Source organism: Pagrus pagrus (assembly GCF_965226575.1).
Source record: "Pagrus pagrus genome assembly, chromosome: 24".
Lineage (NCBI taxonomy): Eukaryota > Metazoa > Chordata > Actinopteri > Spariformes > Sparidae > Pagrus > Pagrus pagrus.
Genome location: NC_140206.1, coordinates 16,778,513 through 16,797,322, shown reverse-complemented (window position 1 = coordinate 16,797,322; position 18,810 = coordinate 16,778,513). Strand labels below are relative to the sequence as shown.

General features: G+C 42.5%; 1 protein-coding gene across 1 annotated transcript; it reads left to right on the top strand.

Annotated features, from left to right (window-relative positions):
- The first annotated feature begins 547 nt into the window (after positions 1 to 547).
- On the top strand, positions 548 to 15,765 carry mxra5a (matrix-remodelling associated 5a). The gene is made up of 8 exons (XM_084347700.1): positions 548 to 745; positions 1,148 to 1,370; positions 1,572 to 1,701; positions 2,651 to 3,041; positions 3,199 to 7,257; positions 8,615 to 9,533; positions 9,625 to 9,951; positions 11,748 to 15,765. Exons 2-8 carry the CDS (start codon positions 1,186 to 1,188, stop codon positions 13,336 to 13,338), a joined length of 7,602 nt encoding a protein of 2,533 aa, XP_084203826.1. The 5' UTR covers positions 548 to 745; positions 1,148 to 1,185; the 3' UTR covers positions 13,339 to 15,765.
- Positions 15,766 to 18,810: the final 3,045 nt, after the last annotated feature.

Sequence of the window (18,810 nt, the reverse complement as noted above, 5' to 3'; positions counted from 1 at the left end):
ATTCTATTCTATTCTATTCTTTTCTATGTAGTGTAGATTACAGAACAAGTTCACACACACGATGTTTGACTTTGCTCAGTTTTTATTAAAAGGGTAATTTGTAACATACCACAATTTTAGTTTCAAGGTTCTATTTGTAAGAAAAGATAACTTTTGAGTCTCATTCCCAACTCGTCAAATAATGACGCTCAGGGATTGTAGGATGGGTCAGCATCTATCCCAAAGCTCAGTTTTTGTGTGTTCCCTCATCTTCTCCCATCCAGCTGCTCCTGAAGCCTCTGAGGTTAGTTTGATGTCTCATAGTTCCAATATGACTCATTGAATATATCCCAGCAACACTAACCAAGCACTCTTACACTGAGCAGCGTCGCAGTGTGTTCTGCTCCACCACAGTACCATACTCTGAAACTCTCCTCCACCTCTTCTGTCGTTTAGGAAAAACTTGTGGCTCCTCCTGTTGCGTCTCCGCCGTGCGCGCTGCTCGCAGCTGGAGAGGCTCCTTCACTCACTGCGGGCTGGAGAGCGCACGGGGCATTTCGGTGTTAGGCACAAACTTTTTTCCTTTAAGGACTTTTCATTCAAATCTGCGCTCAATTTCTCCTTCGTTCGGATTTTCTCTGTTTGTAACACCAACTTTGAGCTCTTCTATCAGGTTTCCGGTTTTTTTTATTTTTTTTATTCGGATTTATCCATGTTGAAATGGAATATGAGGAGTTCCCCAGAGAAAGGCTATCAAGGTTTTGAGGTAAGAGCATCTATTTTTCATTACAAAGATATGAGCTGAGGTTTATAAAGTATTTAAGAAGCACTTTGCCTGAAACCTCCGCTGCAGAGCGGCGAGCGCAGCCGAATTTATCGGACGTCATCCATTCACGCGGAGATGGAGGCAGAGGGTCTCACTGGAAACCTGAGCCAAACTCGCATCAGTGCTCCAGCAAATTAACTTTTACTTAATAACCTGACTGCTGGGTTAGTATGACTTTTTTGTCACCTGAGACTGTTTATTCCAGCTCCAGTTTTATTTTCACAAGAAATTAATTCTTCATCACCCTTTTTCCTTTTTAAAGCAGCATCTTTAATAATAATAATAGTAATAATAATAATAATAATAATAATAATGATAATAATGATGATGATGATATTGTAGTTGCTGCTGTGACTGCTCCCCCCACCCCCCCGCTGAAGATGGACCCTGCCGCCGTGTGTCTCCTCCACACTTTGCTGCTGATGATCACCTTGCCCCCTGTTTCCTCTGCCCCGTGTCCCCGGCCCTGCTCCTGCCCCCAGCCCACTGAGCTCCACTGCACCTTCCGCTCCCTCCTCACCATCCCAGCTGCTGTGTCCAAACACGTGGAGCGCATGAACCTGGGGTCAGTCCTTTTGGCATTCCTCAGCACTGACTTGGCACGCCTGTTATTTTGCTATACTGTGAGAGATTGGATTACACTCTTAATGCATGATTAAAGAAGGATTTAATTCTATGGCATGTCAATAAGCAGGCTCATGTATTGTTTCTCCTTAATTTGGGTTTAGTGTTTTTCAAACCGCCCACTCTGTTCCTGTTGTTTCAGGTTCAATAGCATTAATAAGATCACAGACAAATCGCTGGCTGGTCTGAGGAAGCTGGAGCTTCTGATGGTCCATGGGAACGATGTCCACAGTCTGCCTGATGGAGTGTTCAGGGACCTGAGCTCACTACAGGTACACCAGCTGAACACACCATAGAAATGTTACACTGAACCCCAATGGTAAATCTATATTAATTTGTTTGTGTGCGTCTTTTGAAAGGCCTTCTTCCCATATTTTGTGCACATTCTGTCTTTTTTTTTCTGGATTAGTATCATTACTAAGTGCTCCTTACGTCCGACTAGAAAAACTTAGAAAGACAATACAGAAAGTTAAAATTAAAGGTTCACCTTTAACAGTTTAACAGTTCACCCAACAATAAAAATTCAGACACACAAAACATTTCAAACAAAATTGGTTGGAAAGAAACATGTTTAACACATTTTCTCTCACTTTTTCAGAGGAGACCACACTCATGAATATATTTGAAATGTTGAAATAGTTCAGGAACAGCAACCAATTGATTTAGTCTCCCCATTACCTATCTCTTAGGCAACCATTTTACAATAACTTTTGACTTTTATTCTTCACCAAGAAAAATGTAATAAAATAACCCTGGACCTGGAGTACCCACTGAACTCTAAAAATGACAAATGTCTCATGTACAACATCCATTTTAGAAATGATGCCCGGCTTTTTTTCCACCTTTGACTTTCACTGTTGCTATATTTAGCTTGTATTGGAGGGCAATTGCATTTCAATAGCACTTTCCCAGTCTACTGACCACTCAAAGTAGTTTACAACAGTTGTCACATTGACCCACTCACACCGCAACTCATACACTGATGGCAGCTCTACATCCCGAGCCACAGCCACTATCGTATTGTATTGAGTAAAATATTGCTGCATTATCACATTAACTAGAAATACTCTCAATGTGTTGTTGAAGATGGCTCCCCTGTTCAGCATGATGTAACCAATATATGAATCCTTGGGATCTTATCTGTAAGGTGGTGTGGCAGGGTTAAAAAGGTTCATAATGTCATGATTACTAATTATGTCTCCTCATTGCTTATTGGTTTAGATGTTGAAGATGAGCTACAACAAGCTGACTGAGATCAACAGACACACCCTTCAGGGTCTCTGGGCCCTGGCCAGGTTACACCTGGACCACAACCGATTGGAGTTCATCCACCCAGATGCTTTTCAGGGCCTCACCTCCCTGCGGCTGCTGCAGCTGGAAGGCAACCGACTTCAGCAGCTGCACCCAGCCACCTTCACCACCTTCACTCTGATGGACTACTTCCATGTCTCCACCCTGAGGCATCTCTACCTGTCAGACAACGGGCTGATGTCACTGCCTTCCCACCTGGTGGCCACCATGCCTCAACTGGAGAACCTGTACCTCCATGGAAACCCATGGACCTGCGACTGCAACATGAGGTGGCTACATGACTGGAATAAAACCTCACCAGGTTTGACTTTAAATGTATTTATTTGATTATTCTTTATTCTTGCGTTCAAACACTAGTGATACTGATAATCTAATGATTCATATGTTGGAATGTTCACAGATGATAATTCAAGACTGCTCCAAGATCTTATTTGACAGCATTGTTTGTTTTTCTCTAGGTGTCTTGAAATGTAAAAAGGACAAGGCACTTCCCAGTGGCCAGCTGTGTCCTATGTGCTCATCTCCCAGGCACCTCCAGAGGAAAGAGCTCCAGGCGGTGGAGAGCTTAGTCTGCAGCAGCCCTGTCATCAGCTCTCCTCAGAGGACTTCCCCACCTGATGACATGGAAAGTGAGGTCATGACCACAGAGGACTTCAGTGAAGCACTTGGAAACATCTCTCTGGGTCTGTCAGATGAACATGGGAATGAGGTGGATTTGGAGTGTAGCATTAATGAGCCGAGAGAGGTTACCAAGATCAGCTGGGAGCAGGTCAACCATCTCCAGCTGGCCTCTAACATAACTTTGTCAGTGGATATAGAATGCCCTGTTGATAGAGAAAAGTATGAGCGACTGTGGAGGCTTATCGCATACTACAGCAATGTACCTGCCCATTTACAAAGGGGGGTTATGCTCAGAAAAGAGCCTCATCCAACCTATGTGTATAGACAGGACTCTGAGAAGGATGCGTTGTACTACACAGGTGTCAAAGTTAATATCAAGGCTCAGCCAGAATGGCTGATGCAGACATCTGCAGGCCTTCAGCTGAACCGACTTCAATCATCAGCCAAGATGGTAAAATTGATCCTGAGCACAGACTTCACTGAGACAGTGGAAGCAGAGCTGGTGCGGAGACAGAGGAGGACATGGGTCATGATTAAGTCAACAAATGCAACTCGCAAAGCGTTGAGTGCTATCCTGGGAAGCACGAGTCAAATGGACTGTAACGTGCACAGTTCTGACCAACCAGTCATCCACTGGATGCTGCCAGACGGCTCCAAGATGGAGGCAGCACACAGCAGTCCGGACAACAGGGTGTCTGTGTCGGGCGAAGGACAGCTGGTCATTAAAGCTGTCAGCCACACAGATACAGGAATTTACTACTGCATTGCCAAGGTTCATGGAGATCTTGCTGTCCTGCCATTCCATCTGACAGTACAGGAATCCTCTAGCCCTCTCCAAGGAGAGGATGCCTCAATTACACCTATTGAAGGATTTGTAGGGAACCCCATTTCCCTGCCTTGCGTTGCATCTGGTTCCCCCGATGCTGAAATTAACTGGATTCTACCAAGCAGCAACATAGTTAGTTTCCAAGCCAACTCCTCCAGAGCTTTGGTCTTTTCCAACGGCACTCTACATATCCCACAGACTCAGTTATTGGACAGTGGTCATTATAAATGCATTGCTATAAATCAACATGGTGTGGATACCCTGGCTACAAAAATCATTCTCATCAGGCGCAAAGGGCTGATAAGGCCTTTGAGGAAATTCCCAGCAAGACCTCAGTCAGCCTCAGGGGTGAACACTCAGATTAAAGTCCCCACAATGGATACAGAGGAGGCATCAGGGGACAATGAGGGTACTCAGAAGGAGCCTCCATTAAGCCGCTTGGATCCCTTGAGGAGGAGAGTTCCAGGAGGTGTGGCCCCAGGCAGGAGGGGCGTCCATCCATCAAGGAATATGTGGCGGAGGCCAACAGTGCTTCGAAAACCAACAGGATCACGTGTTGAAGACAGGAAGAATATAGTTGACAGCAGGAGGAAGATTAATATGTCAAAGACTAAAATAGACCCAGAGAAATGGGCTGATATTTTGGCTAAGATCAGGGACAGAAATGCTCAGAATACTGTGACACCACTCCCAGTTCAGCATACGACACAGATGACACTGGAAGAGCAGACTACAAAGTCACAAGAAACTATTGAGGGATCATCTGATGGCGTGACTGTGCAGGAAAAAGAGGGCAGGGATTACTTCATAACACCACACATTCCAGTACTACACACAACTAATAAACACAGTACACAAGGCCAAGACACACATGTGACATCTAATAGTGATACTACACATGATACACAGGATATGACATCAAACAGTCATCATGCACATAACATACCTTCTACAGCAGAGCCACACACGACACAGACTACATACAATGTACAACACACAAGCCCTGATACGAACTTGGACACACACACAACTTCAAACAGTGTGTTTTTCCTCCCACAGACCACATCTGTTCCCCTACACGCTGTCACTTTCTGGCTGGCGAACACAAACATTGCAAGCAGCAGCAATACTTTTTCTCTACAAGAGAACCCTAGCACAAATACAGATGTTGATAGAGTCAAAACAGCGCAGTGGTCCAAGGCATCGGAGAGGAGCGAGAATGTGGATATGCCGAATGTTGTTGCCAGCTCCAATTATGACCGAGAACTCTCTTTGAGTGGAAGTCAAATTATCCCTTCAGACAACCAAAATGGAAAATATCTTCATGAGACTACAACAAGATTTGAGTTGCATGCTCAGCCAAAGGACACAACACTTGATGATTTGCAGTCTCAAGCAATGCTCACAACAGCAGCTCTAACAACTATACAAGTACCCACCACTACAAGAAGGATGGGGTCTGAAGGACAATCATCCTCACGCCAACGCCAACCTAACTCTAAGAGAAAGAATGAGGGTCGTCGGAGAAGGCCAAATACAAGGAAACAAAAGCTGAATAAACCCACCCAGTTAATAGCCACCACACCTACAAATGCTCCCCTAGCAACAGTCAGGACCACTGCCTCCTCACAGCTAAAAATAGAACCATTAGATGCTACATTAGCCAGTTTCAATACCACTGTTCCATTCAGGGGCAGCCAAGCAGCGTCATCAGGCAGACTGAGTCATGAGGAAAGCAAAGACCAAGGGCATGATGCCAAGGCAGCCACCGAACCCTCTTCACTACCAGCTTCTCCCCCCGAAACAAATGACAGCATTCTAGCCCTGGCCAAACCACTGTTCGAAAGCACATCAGTGGCACCATCATTTCCAATGTCCTCTCCAGGAGTGGGTCACGGAAAGACGAGTTCTCCAACAGCCTTGGGAATCTCAGAGAGTGTGTCTCCTGCAGAACGTTTGGAAATGTTCACATCAACCACTCAGCAGAGGTTTACAGGCAGCCTCCTTCCACCTGTTAAACCCTTAGAAGAGACACAAAGGGTAAGCATTACGGGAGACCTTGGACCTGTGCCACGCACAAACAATTCCTCGGGGGGTTTTCACAGTGTAACGCAAGTGCAAACAGATGTCGGGCTGAATCAATCAGGCCATCAATACATACCCCATGAAAATGACAGAAATATGCTTTTCAAGGAGACTGGCATGCAGTTTTCCCTGCTGCCATCCCCATCCGCCTCAGCTGCTTCCTTAATTGAGCCTGAAATCAAGACAACCTCTGCATACACTTCTCTAGGGTTAATTACAACACCAAGCATGCTTTTTGAGGGTGATTTGGACACAGAACAGGTCACCACGAAGGATCCTACATTACTTGAAACATCTTATCATACTTTTGGTCAAAATAAAACCCCAAGCAGTGAATCAGAGGGAGATACACATCTTGAAGAAACTACAACTATAGGAATAAATGCGAATGCTCTTATTACAAGTATCGTAACAACAAATCCCTCTTTTACTTCAAGACCTGATGCTGTGATTCCATCCAGAGTAGCGCCATATGTTACACTACCTAAAATGTCTCCCACTGGAGCCAAAATGGACCCTTCACTGATGGCTACCACTCAGGAGGCTCCCAAGAGCCACAACACAGCAGACAACCACAGACAAAGCCAACATATCCACCCTATCACCACATCAGAGCCCCAGAGAACAAAAGACTTCCATCTTGTAACAGAAGCTGACCACAAACTGACTCCATTTATTAGTATAAATCCAACTTCCCCAGCCCTAAAATTGACCAGTGGACAGACAATTAAGGAAATGGCCACTCCTGCCCCAACAAATGCTGCAAACCAAACTGATCCATTCAAAGAGGGACTGCTAACAAGCTCTCAGGATGTGTCCAGAAAGCACCAGCTACCTGGACAAGGATCGGTTCCAAGGGGGAAGCCAAGGATAACTAAGAGCAATTTCCAGACTTTCACTGTGAAAGCTGAAACAGATGCTCAGCTTCCCTGTGAGGCTGAGGGTGAGCCAATCCCCTTCCTGTCATGGACTAAAGTTGCAAGTGGTATGTATGACTCAACCTCATAACTCTACTTTTCATTTTCAGGTCAGCCTTGTTACTTTCTTCTTAAGAAACGCTACGGAAAAGAGAAAAAAAATATGAATTAATCAAATAGTTTGACCATATTTTTTTTTCCTGTAAGTTTTTTAAGCTTAGTTTTCCAAGCTTGATCAAAGATGGGTTTACCGGTCAGTTTCAGGAGATATTGTAGTCACTGGCCAATACATGTTTTTGTTTCACGGTTTTAAGTCATTTAGAGCTGGTTGTTGCACTAGCAGGCATTTCAAAATGAATAAGGTTGGGAAAGATAAAATGTGAAACCACAACATTTTTTTTAAATTTCTTGTCCACTTACTATTATTAATTGGAGAAAGCCAGGCTCCTAATGCAAAAATGTATTTCACACTGTTAACAGTTTAAGGTATACTGTAGTTATTTTGGACCCTATTACCACACTAAGTTAGAAAATATATGCAAATCTTTACAATTAATGTAAAGAATACAGTCATATTATGTTAGATTTACCATGTAAGTTTGCTTCTGAGTTATTTTTTTGAAACTGTATATGTGGTATTTGGTAGCAATCAAGCTAAAAGCTTTTGCCAGGAAGAATGTTGATATGATATTGTTTTATACTGCAAACCAAAATAGATGAAGATATGGTTGTAAAACAACTATCTACCTACTCACATCAACACCAATCCCTTACTGTACCACCTGAGGAATCCAATGTGTCCGATATGAATGTTGTTCCATGAAAAAATGGTTAAAAATACAAGCATGATATATTTAGGACAATGCACTCATTTAATGGAAATCGTCACTGTCTGGAATAAATAATATTTGACTATTAAAAGCTGGGTTAAGGTGTGCTCCCTGACAAACAAATAAGTAACGTAAAGTAATTAAACTTATGTGTATTAATTGGGATGAGGACTTTGCATCAAAGTTTCCCTGCCTGTCAAAAGTAAGTATCCTCCTTGAACATTGTACACTTTTCTTTGTTAGGTATGGCACCCATACTTTTTTTTTTTGTATTTTTGTGCACCCATTACCCACCAACTCAATACTACAATACTCATTTTACCTACAGTCCCTTGTTTATTTTCTTTAAATTCAATGCTTAAAAGTGCGGTGAACGATTCTGGAGACAGTTGATTGCTGAGTCCCATCCACAAGTTGTTAAATACCGACAACAATCAACACAAAGCGTTGGTATTTGACGACCTGGGACTGAAACAACCGACTATCTTTTTCCAGAATTGCTCACCCCACCTTAAAATGTCAGCTATTACTTACTGTATACTATGTGTAAGAAATAGCTGTCATATTTAAAATCTCTCTTTTTCCATTCATGCAGGGGCGAGTATTGCTCAGAACACCAGGGCCCAGAGGTTTGAGGTCCATCCAAATGGTACATTATTCATCAGGAACACTCAGCCCATGGATGGGGGCCAGTACCTGTGCACAGTCCAAAACCAGTACGGCACAGACAAGATGGTGATCAACCTTGTGGTCCTGTCTCAGCACCCACGGGTCCTCCTCCCTCGGCACAGGGACATAACTGTGCATGTAGGTGGCAAAGTGGATTTGGGGTGTATAGTGGAGGGGCACCCTATGCCTCGAGTCACATGGGTGCTCCCTAACCATGTCCACATGGCTGCTGCACCACTTAGTGTCGCCCCTCAACAGCGTGTGACTGTGTTGAGTAACGGAACCCTCCGGATCAGTCAGGCCTCTTACACAGACAGAGGGATTTATAAGTGCATTGGCAGCAGTGCAGCCGGGGCAGACACAGTCTCAGTTCGGCTTTACATCTCAGCATTGCCACCTGTGATTCAGCAGACCCAACATGAGAACACCACCCTCCTAGAGGGCAGCACTGCCTACATCCACTGCACTGCCACAGGTTCCCCTCAGCCTGTCGTCCACTGGATCACACCTGATGGTGTACAGCTCACTGCTTCCCAGTTTGTTACTGGACACAACCTCATTGTCTTTCCCAACGGGACCCTCTATATAAGGACACTAGGCCCGGGGAATGCTGGGAAATATGAGTGCTCAGCCAGTAACACGGTGGCGTCCAGCAGGAGAACAGTGATCTTGAGCATAAGGAGGAATCCGTCCTCTGCCAAGGCCAGAATCACGTCGTCATCTCCTCAGAGAACAGATGTGATCTATGGCGGGAGGCTGCTGCTCAACTGTGTGGCAAGAGGAGAGCCAGAGCCCCGGATCATCTGGAGGACACCTTCTAAGAAACTGGTGGATGCTCAGTACAGGTCAGTAATGCACAAGCTTATTAATATTTTTCTACATTCTCTATTACGTATATAAATAAATGCCTACATGAGAGTTCTATTACCTTTACAGTTTCGACCCCAGGATCAAGGTGTTCACCAATGGAAGTATAACTGTTCAATCTGTGACTGATGAGGACAGCGGTGACTACCTGTGTGTGGCACGTAACAAGATGGGTGATGACTACGTTCTGCTGCGGGTCAACGTGCTAACCAGGCCAGCCAAGATCAAGCAGAAGCAGCAGCAATCCAGTCAGGAGGTGGTCTATGGTGGAGACCTGAAGGTGGACTGTGTGGCCTCTGGTCTCCCTAACCCAGAGATCAGCTGGGCACTACCGGATGGCACTATGGTCAACCCAGTCAAACAAAGAGATAGTGTCAATGGGGGGCGCAGGCGCAGGTATGAGCTGCTCAGTAAGAGAGATTCTTAGAATCAACTTTCACTTCCATTGACCTGTATCATAAAGGGAAATTCACTTTGTCTGACTCTCTTTGAGCTACATGACTACCTGAGCCTAACAATGTTTTTAAGATGTTCATCAGTTGACTAACTTAGCTAGCATGGCTAACATCATGGCAACTATCTACTCTACTCTGTGTTGTAACTAACACATACAACATTGTTTTGGCAAAAGAAAATGCGTAGCTAATGTAAGCTAACCTAGCCAGAGCCACTAATTGCCTTAAACTTAAATTTTCCCATTTAAAAGTCAACACAGCCTGACCAGTTTAATGCTACTCTGCATGCAGAGGTCACCAACCTTAGCAAAGTTTGCACTAACTCTAATCAACAGCATGTTAGAATCATTAAAAAGCCTAGCTACTTAACCTAACATAATTTAAAGGTTATTTATTGCATATTAGCAAGCTTATAAATGTGAAGGTCAGCAAATGAAAGACTTAACTTACAGGAGGCTCCATATCCGACAGCATCTTAATTCCTCTTTTGTCAGGCAAGAGTGAAAGGAGAGGTTGCAGCAGTTCAAAGTGGCATGACATGATTTACTGAAAAAAAAAAAAAAATCAGCCTTTAGTTTTGAATAAAAATATATTAAGATGCATATATGTATTTTATGAATTATATTTATTCATTTTAGAGCTTTTTATGTGCTGCTTTCTAAAAAATATGCATTTTTTTATAAACACAAACTGTCCTTCCCCAAGGACTTAACACATGTAGTGTGTCAGTCTGTCCAGAAGCATTCTTTTTTAATCACACATTGTGCTAAAATTGTCAAATGTGTCAAAATGTTATCAACATTATGTTTTTGGGGTTTTTTTTTTTTTGGTTTTTTTTGACATATTTGTTCTTGCAGTGTAGATTTTGTTGGAACCCCAGTTTGACCTTTTGTTTTAAATATATAATTCAAATGAATTATTAATTCTTAAACCAATCCATCACTATTAGCCAGTGGTGGTCCAGAAAACTCAAATCCTTAGCATTGTCATTGTCTTATTTAACAATAATTCTGCTTTTAATCAACTAAGACATTTAAGACATTCATTTCAAATGTCCATTTATCGGCAACTATTCCCTGACTCTGTGCTACACTGGCAGCTCAGCACCCTAAGATTAATGACTCCTCACTTCCACAGAAAATTACTTCAAGAACCAATTTTGGCATTTGCTGCTACAACACAAAAACTCCTTCGTATTTCAGCTGTATTTATTGTGTCCTGCTATGACATGTAGAGCACACTGTAAATACTACTTGTCAGTCTGTTAAGGTTGTTCGACTATACATGTTTCTTTCTGACATGTAATAGCTGGCTGACCACAGAAGAAAAGGCTCACAGAGCAGCAAACAGCAGTACCTTTGTAGTCATCTGTCTCAAAATAGCCTTGAAGGTAAATACAGAACCTACATTTCTGGTATTCATCTTCACTAGCAGCTTCTATTTGTACATATACAGTTCTTGAAAAAGGAACATCATGTACTGTAAAGGGAGCCTTTTTTTGTATTATTATTTTATTTGTTTGCCAAGTGTTCTTTCCTTCAGTAAGATAAAAAAGCTACATATGACCAAAATAAGTCATAATGTGCAATGTCCAAATCTTAACAACTACATAATTGCATATAATTACACTGCAAATGTAATTCCATTAATGCACATAACTCTTAACTGACAGCTGCAGTCATCAAAGTGTTACAATAAGTCTCCCTCTCCTTCCTTTTCTTTCTGAACTGTGTACAGGTATGTGGTGTTTGACAATGGGACGCTGTACTTAAACGATGTCGGAGTGCCAGAAGAAGGCGACTACACCTGCTATGCTGAGAACCAACTTGGCAAAGATGAGATGAAGGTTAGAGTGAAGGTCAAAGTTGCAACTTTGCCACCACAAATCCAGGATAAAGACCAAAAGACTGTCAGGGTTTTTTACGGTGAGACTGTTACACTGAGATGTAATGCCAAAGGAGAATCAATACCCGTAATCACATGGATATCTCCTACAAATAGAGTGATCCACCCTGCTTTAGACAAATACCAGATCCTGGATGATGGGACATTGGTGGTTCAAAAGGTCCAACGTTCTGATGGAGGTAACTACACCTGCATGGCCAGGAACAACGCTGGACAAGACCATAAAGTCATCAGATTGGAGGTCCTGGTGGCAACTCCAGTAATCAACGGCTTAAGTGGAACTGCCAACCACATCAAGGTGACTGCAGTTCCAGATCAACGGAAGTTTGTGGACTGTGTGGCAAAGGGAACCCCCATCCCTCGCGTCATGTGGGTTTTACCAGGAAATGTGATCCTTCCTGCACCGTACTATAGCAACCGAATGACAGTTCATCTAAATGGTACATTGGAAATTCGGTCACCCAAAAGAACAGACTCAGGGCAGCTGGTTTGTATTGCCCGTAATGAAGGAGGGGAGGTCAGGCTGGTGGTTAATTTGGATGTGAAGGAGGTTGTTGAGAGGCCACAAATTAGAGGTCACAAAACAGAGAGCCTGTCACTGACTGTGGGGAATGCCATGATTTTAAATTGCTCTTTTGAGGGATTATCTATACCTCATGTCACTTGGATCTTACCTAACGGTACACCTTTGCAGAGTGGTACTCGATCCTCTAAGTTTTTCCACAGACCAGATGGCTCCTTGATCATTAGCAACCCCTCTGTAGCGGAAGCTGGTATGTATCGCTGTCTGGGACGCAATGTTCGAGGGCTTGTGGAGCGTACAATCACATTGTCACCAGGAAGAAAGCCAGAGATCATCAACAGATACAACACTCCTGTCAACATCATGAATGGGGAAAGACTTTTGCTTCATTGTCTAACTAGTGGCGAACCCCTCAGACTAACATGGACACTACCCAGTGGAGTTGTCCTCAACAGGCCACAGAGAGCTGGAAGGTATGCTGTACTGCCCAATGGGACACTTGCCATCCAACAAGTATCAGTCTATGATCGGGGGTCTTATGTTTGCCGGACTGCAAATGAGTATGGCAGCTCTCTGCTTTCTGTATCAGTAATTGTGATTGCGTACCCACCTCGAATTACAAACGGTCCGCCTTCTGTGACTTATGCTAAACATGGAGTTGCTGTTCAGTTGAACTGTGTAGCAACTGGGATCCCTAAGGTAGACGTAGCATGGGAAACCCCCGATAAAACCCGCTTGGCCGTCAGTGCACAGCCACGCCTTTTTGGAAACAAGTACCTCCATCCGCAAGGTTCCCTCATCATCCAGAACCCGACACAAAGAGACAGTGGCGTCTACCGATGCACAGCCAGAAATGCCATTGGCATAGACTCTAAAGCTACATTTCTCAATGTGTTCTGAAAAATGTCACTGTTCATCACGGTCCATTTCCATACTGTATGCCCAAGCAACTGCCTAGTTAAAAACAGCTAATGTTTTTAATGATTAAAATGTTGTAAAAACTGCTGTCACAATGATGTAATAATGACGTGATTGAAACTTGCATTGGTGCTTTGAGTGTCTCCTGTATAGAGGCCAAGTTTTGCGGTATTTTGTGCCCACAGTTTATAATTTTCACAATTTTGTGTGTAATCCACACCACTGGGAAATATCAATGGACTTCCAATTTTGAGCATAATAGCAATGTTCGCCAAAGAAATACTGATTATGCAGGAAAACAGACTACATTAATGCATTGGCTTGACAAAGTCATATGTCCCAGTTTGCCTATGCTGTTAACTTGTTCTTATTATTTTGGGTCACCTTTCAGTTGTTGTATTTTACAGTTTGTCTTTGGGCTAATGACCTTTATTGTCTCTTTGGGCAGTACTACATGCCACTCGTTACCATATCATTTATATACTACTAGTAATAATTAACATTGGTGACTGTAAATGATCCCTCATTCCACAAGTGAAAGGCGCTGGTAAATAGTTGAGTTACCTGATTGGCTATAGGCAGGCCAAAAGGAGAAATTCAAATAAAGTAGTAGTATAGGGGCACATTTCTAAACTCCTATATATTTCAAATCACTCAGGGAGGTGGGCCGCACGGGTGAAAAACATGTGTCTCTACAGTCCTACCATACTAGAATTTTTTATTCTAGTATGGTAGAATTCCTGTTACTATATAAAATGCACCTAAAGGGCATTGCCAAAGATGATTTTGATTGAAAGTATACTTACCTTCACCAAGGCAGGACAAGGCCTTAAATTTTTCAGTTTAATAGGATAATCACCACAAAGTCAGGGGTTTAATGTTTTTCAGGCCAAGGAGCCCTCAGCAGAGAGACGGGGCAGGGACCCCCTGCTACATATATCGTATGATAATCTGTTGCTTTTTAAAGTGGGCCCAGAATAACATGTACAGTAGGGTGGCCTGTAGTGCCACGTATTAACATGTTTGCAGCAGCTGTAGCATGGCTACACCTAGCCTCACCTTCTGCAATTTCTCCAGTGGTTTCTGAGCTGGAGGGTACATCAGAGTCTCTTGCTTGATAACTAACAAAACAATCTATTGTGGCTAATGAGATACAGCGGACACTTGGGATAATGATACACATCACTGGACAAAATGTTTCAATAAGCCATAGCTACAGTAGCTGGCTGGTTTGCCATTATGAAGAGGTGTTGCGCAGTGATTTATCATGTGGTCAGGTAAACTTGTTCACATGATTGCACAAGGAATTATGGGTAGATTGTCATCAATCAGTGTAAACTAAAAAGTTATTTTTTCTTTGCAAAAAATATGCTAGATTAGATCAGACAGGTTTACATTTTTGGAAAAAAAACAAACTTTCCAAATATTATCAAAGAGTAATTTGGCCGCCCCCCTGTAGTAACTTCATATACCAGTGCATCATCTAAATTTGTTTGCAGTGTGTTGAAGAATCATGGCAGTTTGTCATATAGGCCATGCCTTGTCAACCAGTTACTCTATGGGAAAAACAGTAGGCCATATAAAATAGAAGTAAAGCAAATAGATAATTTTCAATCAAGTCATCAAGTTTTAATATGTAAACTTCAGTGTAGGAATTAAATTTAGAAGAGTTATAAACCACAACAAATGGCTAAAAAATATGTGTAGGCAAAAATGGGCCTGGCCTTGTAAGATACACATTGGACCAAAGACTTCAGGAAGAAAATGAAGTAAAACTGCAAAATCTGCTTGGTAATACACCATTATACATCTTATAAACTATTCAATCTATGTAAAGCAAATTGACAATCGGAGTTCTCAATTCTATTTCCCTTTCCTACACAGCAAGTGATTATTAAGTAACAGCCTACAAAGTTACATCACACTCTGCCCCTAGGTGTTTCCCATTTAAACAAGTGATTTGTCTGATCATGTCTTGAGCAGTGAGCAGAGACTCTCTGTAGCATCCTCAGCTGTATGTGAAGCTTTGTTTTGATGACTTGCTGAAGTACAGTTGCTTCTGACAATGACAGATTATGTCAAGTTGTAAAGAATTTCATAACGTAGTATTCTCTAACTGGAAAATATTATTTAATTGACTGAAAATATGTATAATATTGCTAAGATCTTTTTTTTTAGGGCAGGGGCAATTTTTTTTTTTACTCCAGTGCCTTTCATAAAAGCCCATCTGAAGTATTTTGTGTGTATTTCCATAACTGGAGTCAGATAATCCCATAACTGGAGTGTGCGCCATCTTTGACTCTGCTTCTGAAAAACGCTGATGCAGCAGGTTCTATGTCCTCATTTGTAAATTATTTGTCTTTGACAAGCTGTGATGCATAAGAATTTACCCATATTTTAATAAAAGATTTTCACCTGTTTTTAAGAAGCACGGAGTGAAAAACAATACCTTTTTTTTATTGCTGAGGCAGGGAAAGCATAAGAATGGAGAAATGATGACTCAAGAATGTTTGCCACTGCACCATAAATGACATCCATTTAATATTTTAACTGTAACTCAGAAGTAGAAGTGTTTTCCAACCTTCACAATGAAAATATTCAAATTTGAACGTAGGTTTTGTTGAGCTGGCCTCAGAGCCGAGCATAGATAAAAATCTGAGAAAAATGCTCGACTTAGCATTTTGGACGAAGGAAGTAGGTCACCATTACTCATGAAACCTAGAAACTTGCAATCATCGCTTTGGGAATACAGCCGCAGTCTCGTCTTCCAGAAAGAAGAAACATCTGGCGCCATGAGGAAATCCCAAATTAGTTCAGCAGATTCGGCCTGAAAGAGTGACACTTTGAGAAATTCCAGTGTCTGTGACCCTCTTTGTTAAACCTGCCTCATCCAGCTAACATCTTCCTTCTTGCAGATGAAATCAACATTTTCCACCCTGACAACTGATTAGTCTGCAGTGATGCATGTTTTTCCTCTCTGTAGCTAAACAAGCCTGACAGCTGAACCAGATTGCTCATGGCCCTTCTCTTTGTCATGACCTGTTTGTGCTACAAAGCTGTCTGTTTGTGACCCAGAACTGGCTTCAATACAGTTCGGAACAGCTCACATCTTGTGCCCACCTGTTTGCTCTCCTTACTGAAAGAAACAGTCATCAGCAGTAAGTAATGCCACACTGATTTTTATGCTGATCATATGCACAGTCACTTTCCTGTGCTCATGTGCTCTGATTACAGATAGTCTATTAAGGAAATAGACATCATAGGAAACTGAAAAAGAAGTCACCCCTGTAGGGGTTTAGTGTTAATCAATATCCTCTTCAGCTCAGATGCAACAAAATGAAGAAGGAGCTTCAATGAGGGAACCTACTATGATCTATGAATGACTGGAGAGTTTTACATGGCGCTGTAGCTGATTGATGAATCAAAGACGGTACAAGGGAGTTCTGGCTGTGGAGAATCTGTGTCCTACAGCGCCACAGTCAATACATCTGAACATCAAGGCGCTTCATGTCTGAGCAGCAGAGAAACTCAATTTGAGGAAAAGTTGAAAGGACTTGTCCATCACAAGACGTTGGTTTCTCTCTTCAGTGCAGGAGAACACAGAGTAGATGTGGAGATTGGTAATGAAAGCAGCGCTGAGCGAACCCCTTTTATTTTTTTTCCCGTGGCAGCTGTGATGTTGACAACATTTCCATCAGCCTCAGATTTGAGTGCGAGCGTGCATGTGTGATATATCGCTTGTTGTGTCTTTATGGCTGCCTAGCTGTCTTCATGAACGCTTGTGTTCACAAATCAAATGATCTTCAGTCTCAGTAAATAAGTTGCTAAATTGAAAAGAGGTGAGTCGAATTTTGTGGTATTGATGGTATTTTGTGGCTCAGTAAATCAGCCACACTGGGTAGAGTTCAGTCTACTGACATTCTACCAAACATGTGAGGGTTTCTGATTTCCAAGGAACATTCTCGACCGACTACAGTATTCTCCTTCTTGTCTTTCAAGGACTGGGGATCAAACCTATATACTTCCGCAGTATCAAATAACATTTATCTAGCATCGAGGATTGAAAACTGATTCCAATATTACCCCTATCCCTCTTATTCGAGTGCCCTCTTGCCCCTCAGAACAGAGTTAATGGTTGAAATGGGACAACTCTTGAAGACCGTCATTCAACATCAGTAGTCGTTGATGGCGACCGGACATTTCCAACATGCCATCTTCAGCTGTGGTGATTTATCTGATGAAGATCCACTCACAACTTCACTTTAACAATCCATTCATCAAATAAAAAAGATCACTGCTTCATGACCTGGACACTAGTGGTGCTTTATAGGCTAACATTAGAAAACCCATGCTCCTACCTTGCCAGTCTGCTCTGATATTAGAGGAGCTGTACCAAGAGCAGAAACTTCACTGCTGGACTTTAGGTAAATTTTGGAAGTCATATGACATCATGCACAAATCAGCAAAAACAATGTAATGTTAGCTAGCTAGTTAAGAAAAGCTGATAAAAGGACAATAATACTTTGAAACTACAGAGAATGCTCAACCCTCAGTTTGAAAAACCTCTGTTTAGAGGTAAATCAATATGTGACCAAGAAATGTATATATAAGAGCCTTTCCTTGTCACTTAGAGCCTCAGAATCCCAATCTCACAGAGTTTGTTACTTGAATGTCACTATATTTCACCCACTTTGTTTCAAAAGTATTCCAGATTCATGACTTTCCCAATGAATCTCTCAGGTTCCAGCTGCTGTGCTGTAAACTTTGGACCTTTGGATCATCTCCCACTTTGGGAATCAGTGTCAAACTCCATGGGCAGATGTGAGCGTGTCTGTAGGGCCAATATGCTGCTGAATGTTGTTTAATTTATTCTGCCTGGGTTAGAAAGGATACACAGAATTGATGTTCTGGATCCCAGTAGCCGAAACACCAACTGTGAAATCCTCTTTTTACGAGCTCACTGAAAAATGTATCCCGGCAAGAAAAGAGGTAGCAAATTGACCTCAAATGATGCTGAAGATGCATCTGTCCATTGAATTGCAGAGTGCTTTCTTGTCTAATTGTGGGAATCTGGTTTGGTTTGTAGCCCAGTTTCAGTCGGCAGCCTGCCACTGACAGGACAAACTCCACCCAGCTGCTCCGCCCCATCAGGAGCATTGAAGTGAGCACAGACCAGAGTCCCCTCCACAGCTGACTGTCATTATTCTTGCAATCCCCAATTAGTCTGATCGCAGAAATTGTGGGTCATTAGGATCTGAGGCCGCCAGTTGAACTGCTGATCAAATTAGCTAAACGGCTTTGAGTATGAATCATTCGACAGCTACCACACATGATGAGCAGAGGAAGCGCTTCAAAGCTTTTAAACCCAAAAACATATGGAGGAGTCTCTGACAGTTATCACATTCCCGTCTGGTCCATGTTGGGTGTATCTGAACACAATCAGCTGGCATAGAC

What these genes read in the sequence shown, in the direction of transcription:
- mxra5a (XM_084347700.1), top strand. Translation starts at nt 1,186, where the DNA reads ATGGACCCTGCCGCCGTGTGTCTCCTCCACACTTTGCTGCTGATGATC. An exon ending in GTGGAGCGCATGAACCTGGG is followed by an intron (nt 1,371 to 1,571) that starts GTCAGTCCTTTT and finishes CTGTTGTTTCAG; the next exon opens with GTTCAATAGCATTAATAAGA. An exon ending in GGGACCTGAGCTCACTACAG is followed by an intron (nt 1,702 to 2,650) that starts GTACACCAGCTG and finishes TTATTGGTTTAG; the next exon opens with ATGTTGAAGATGAGCTACAA.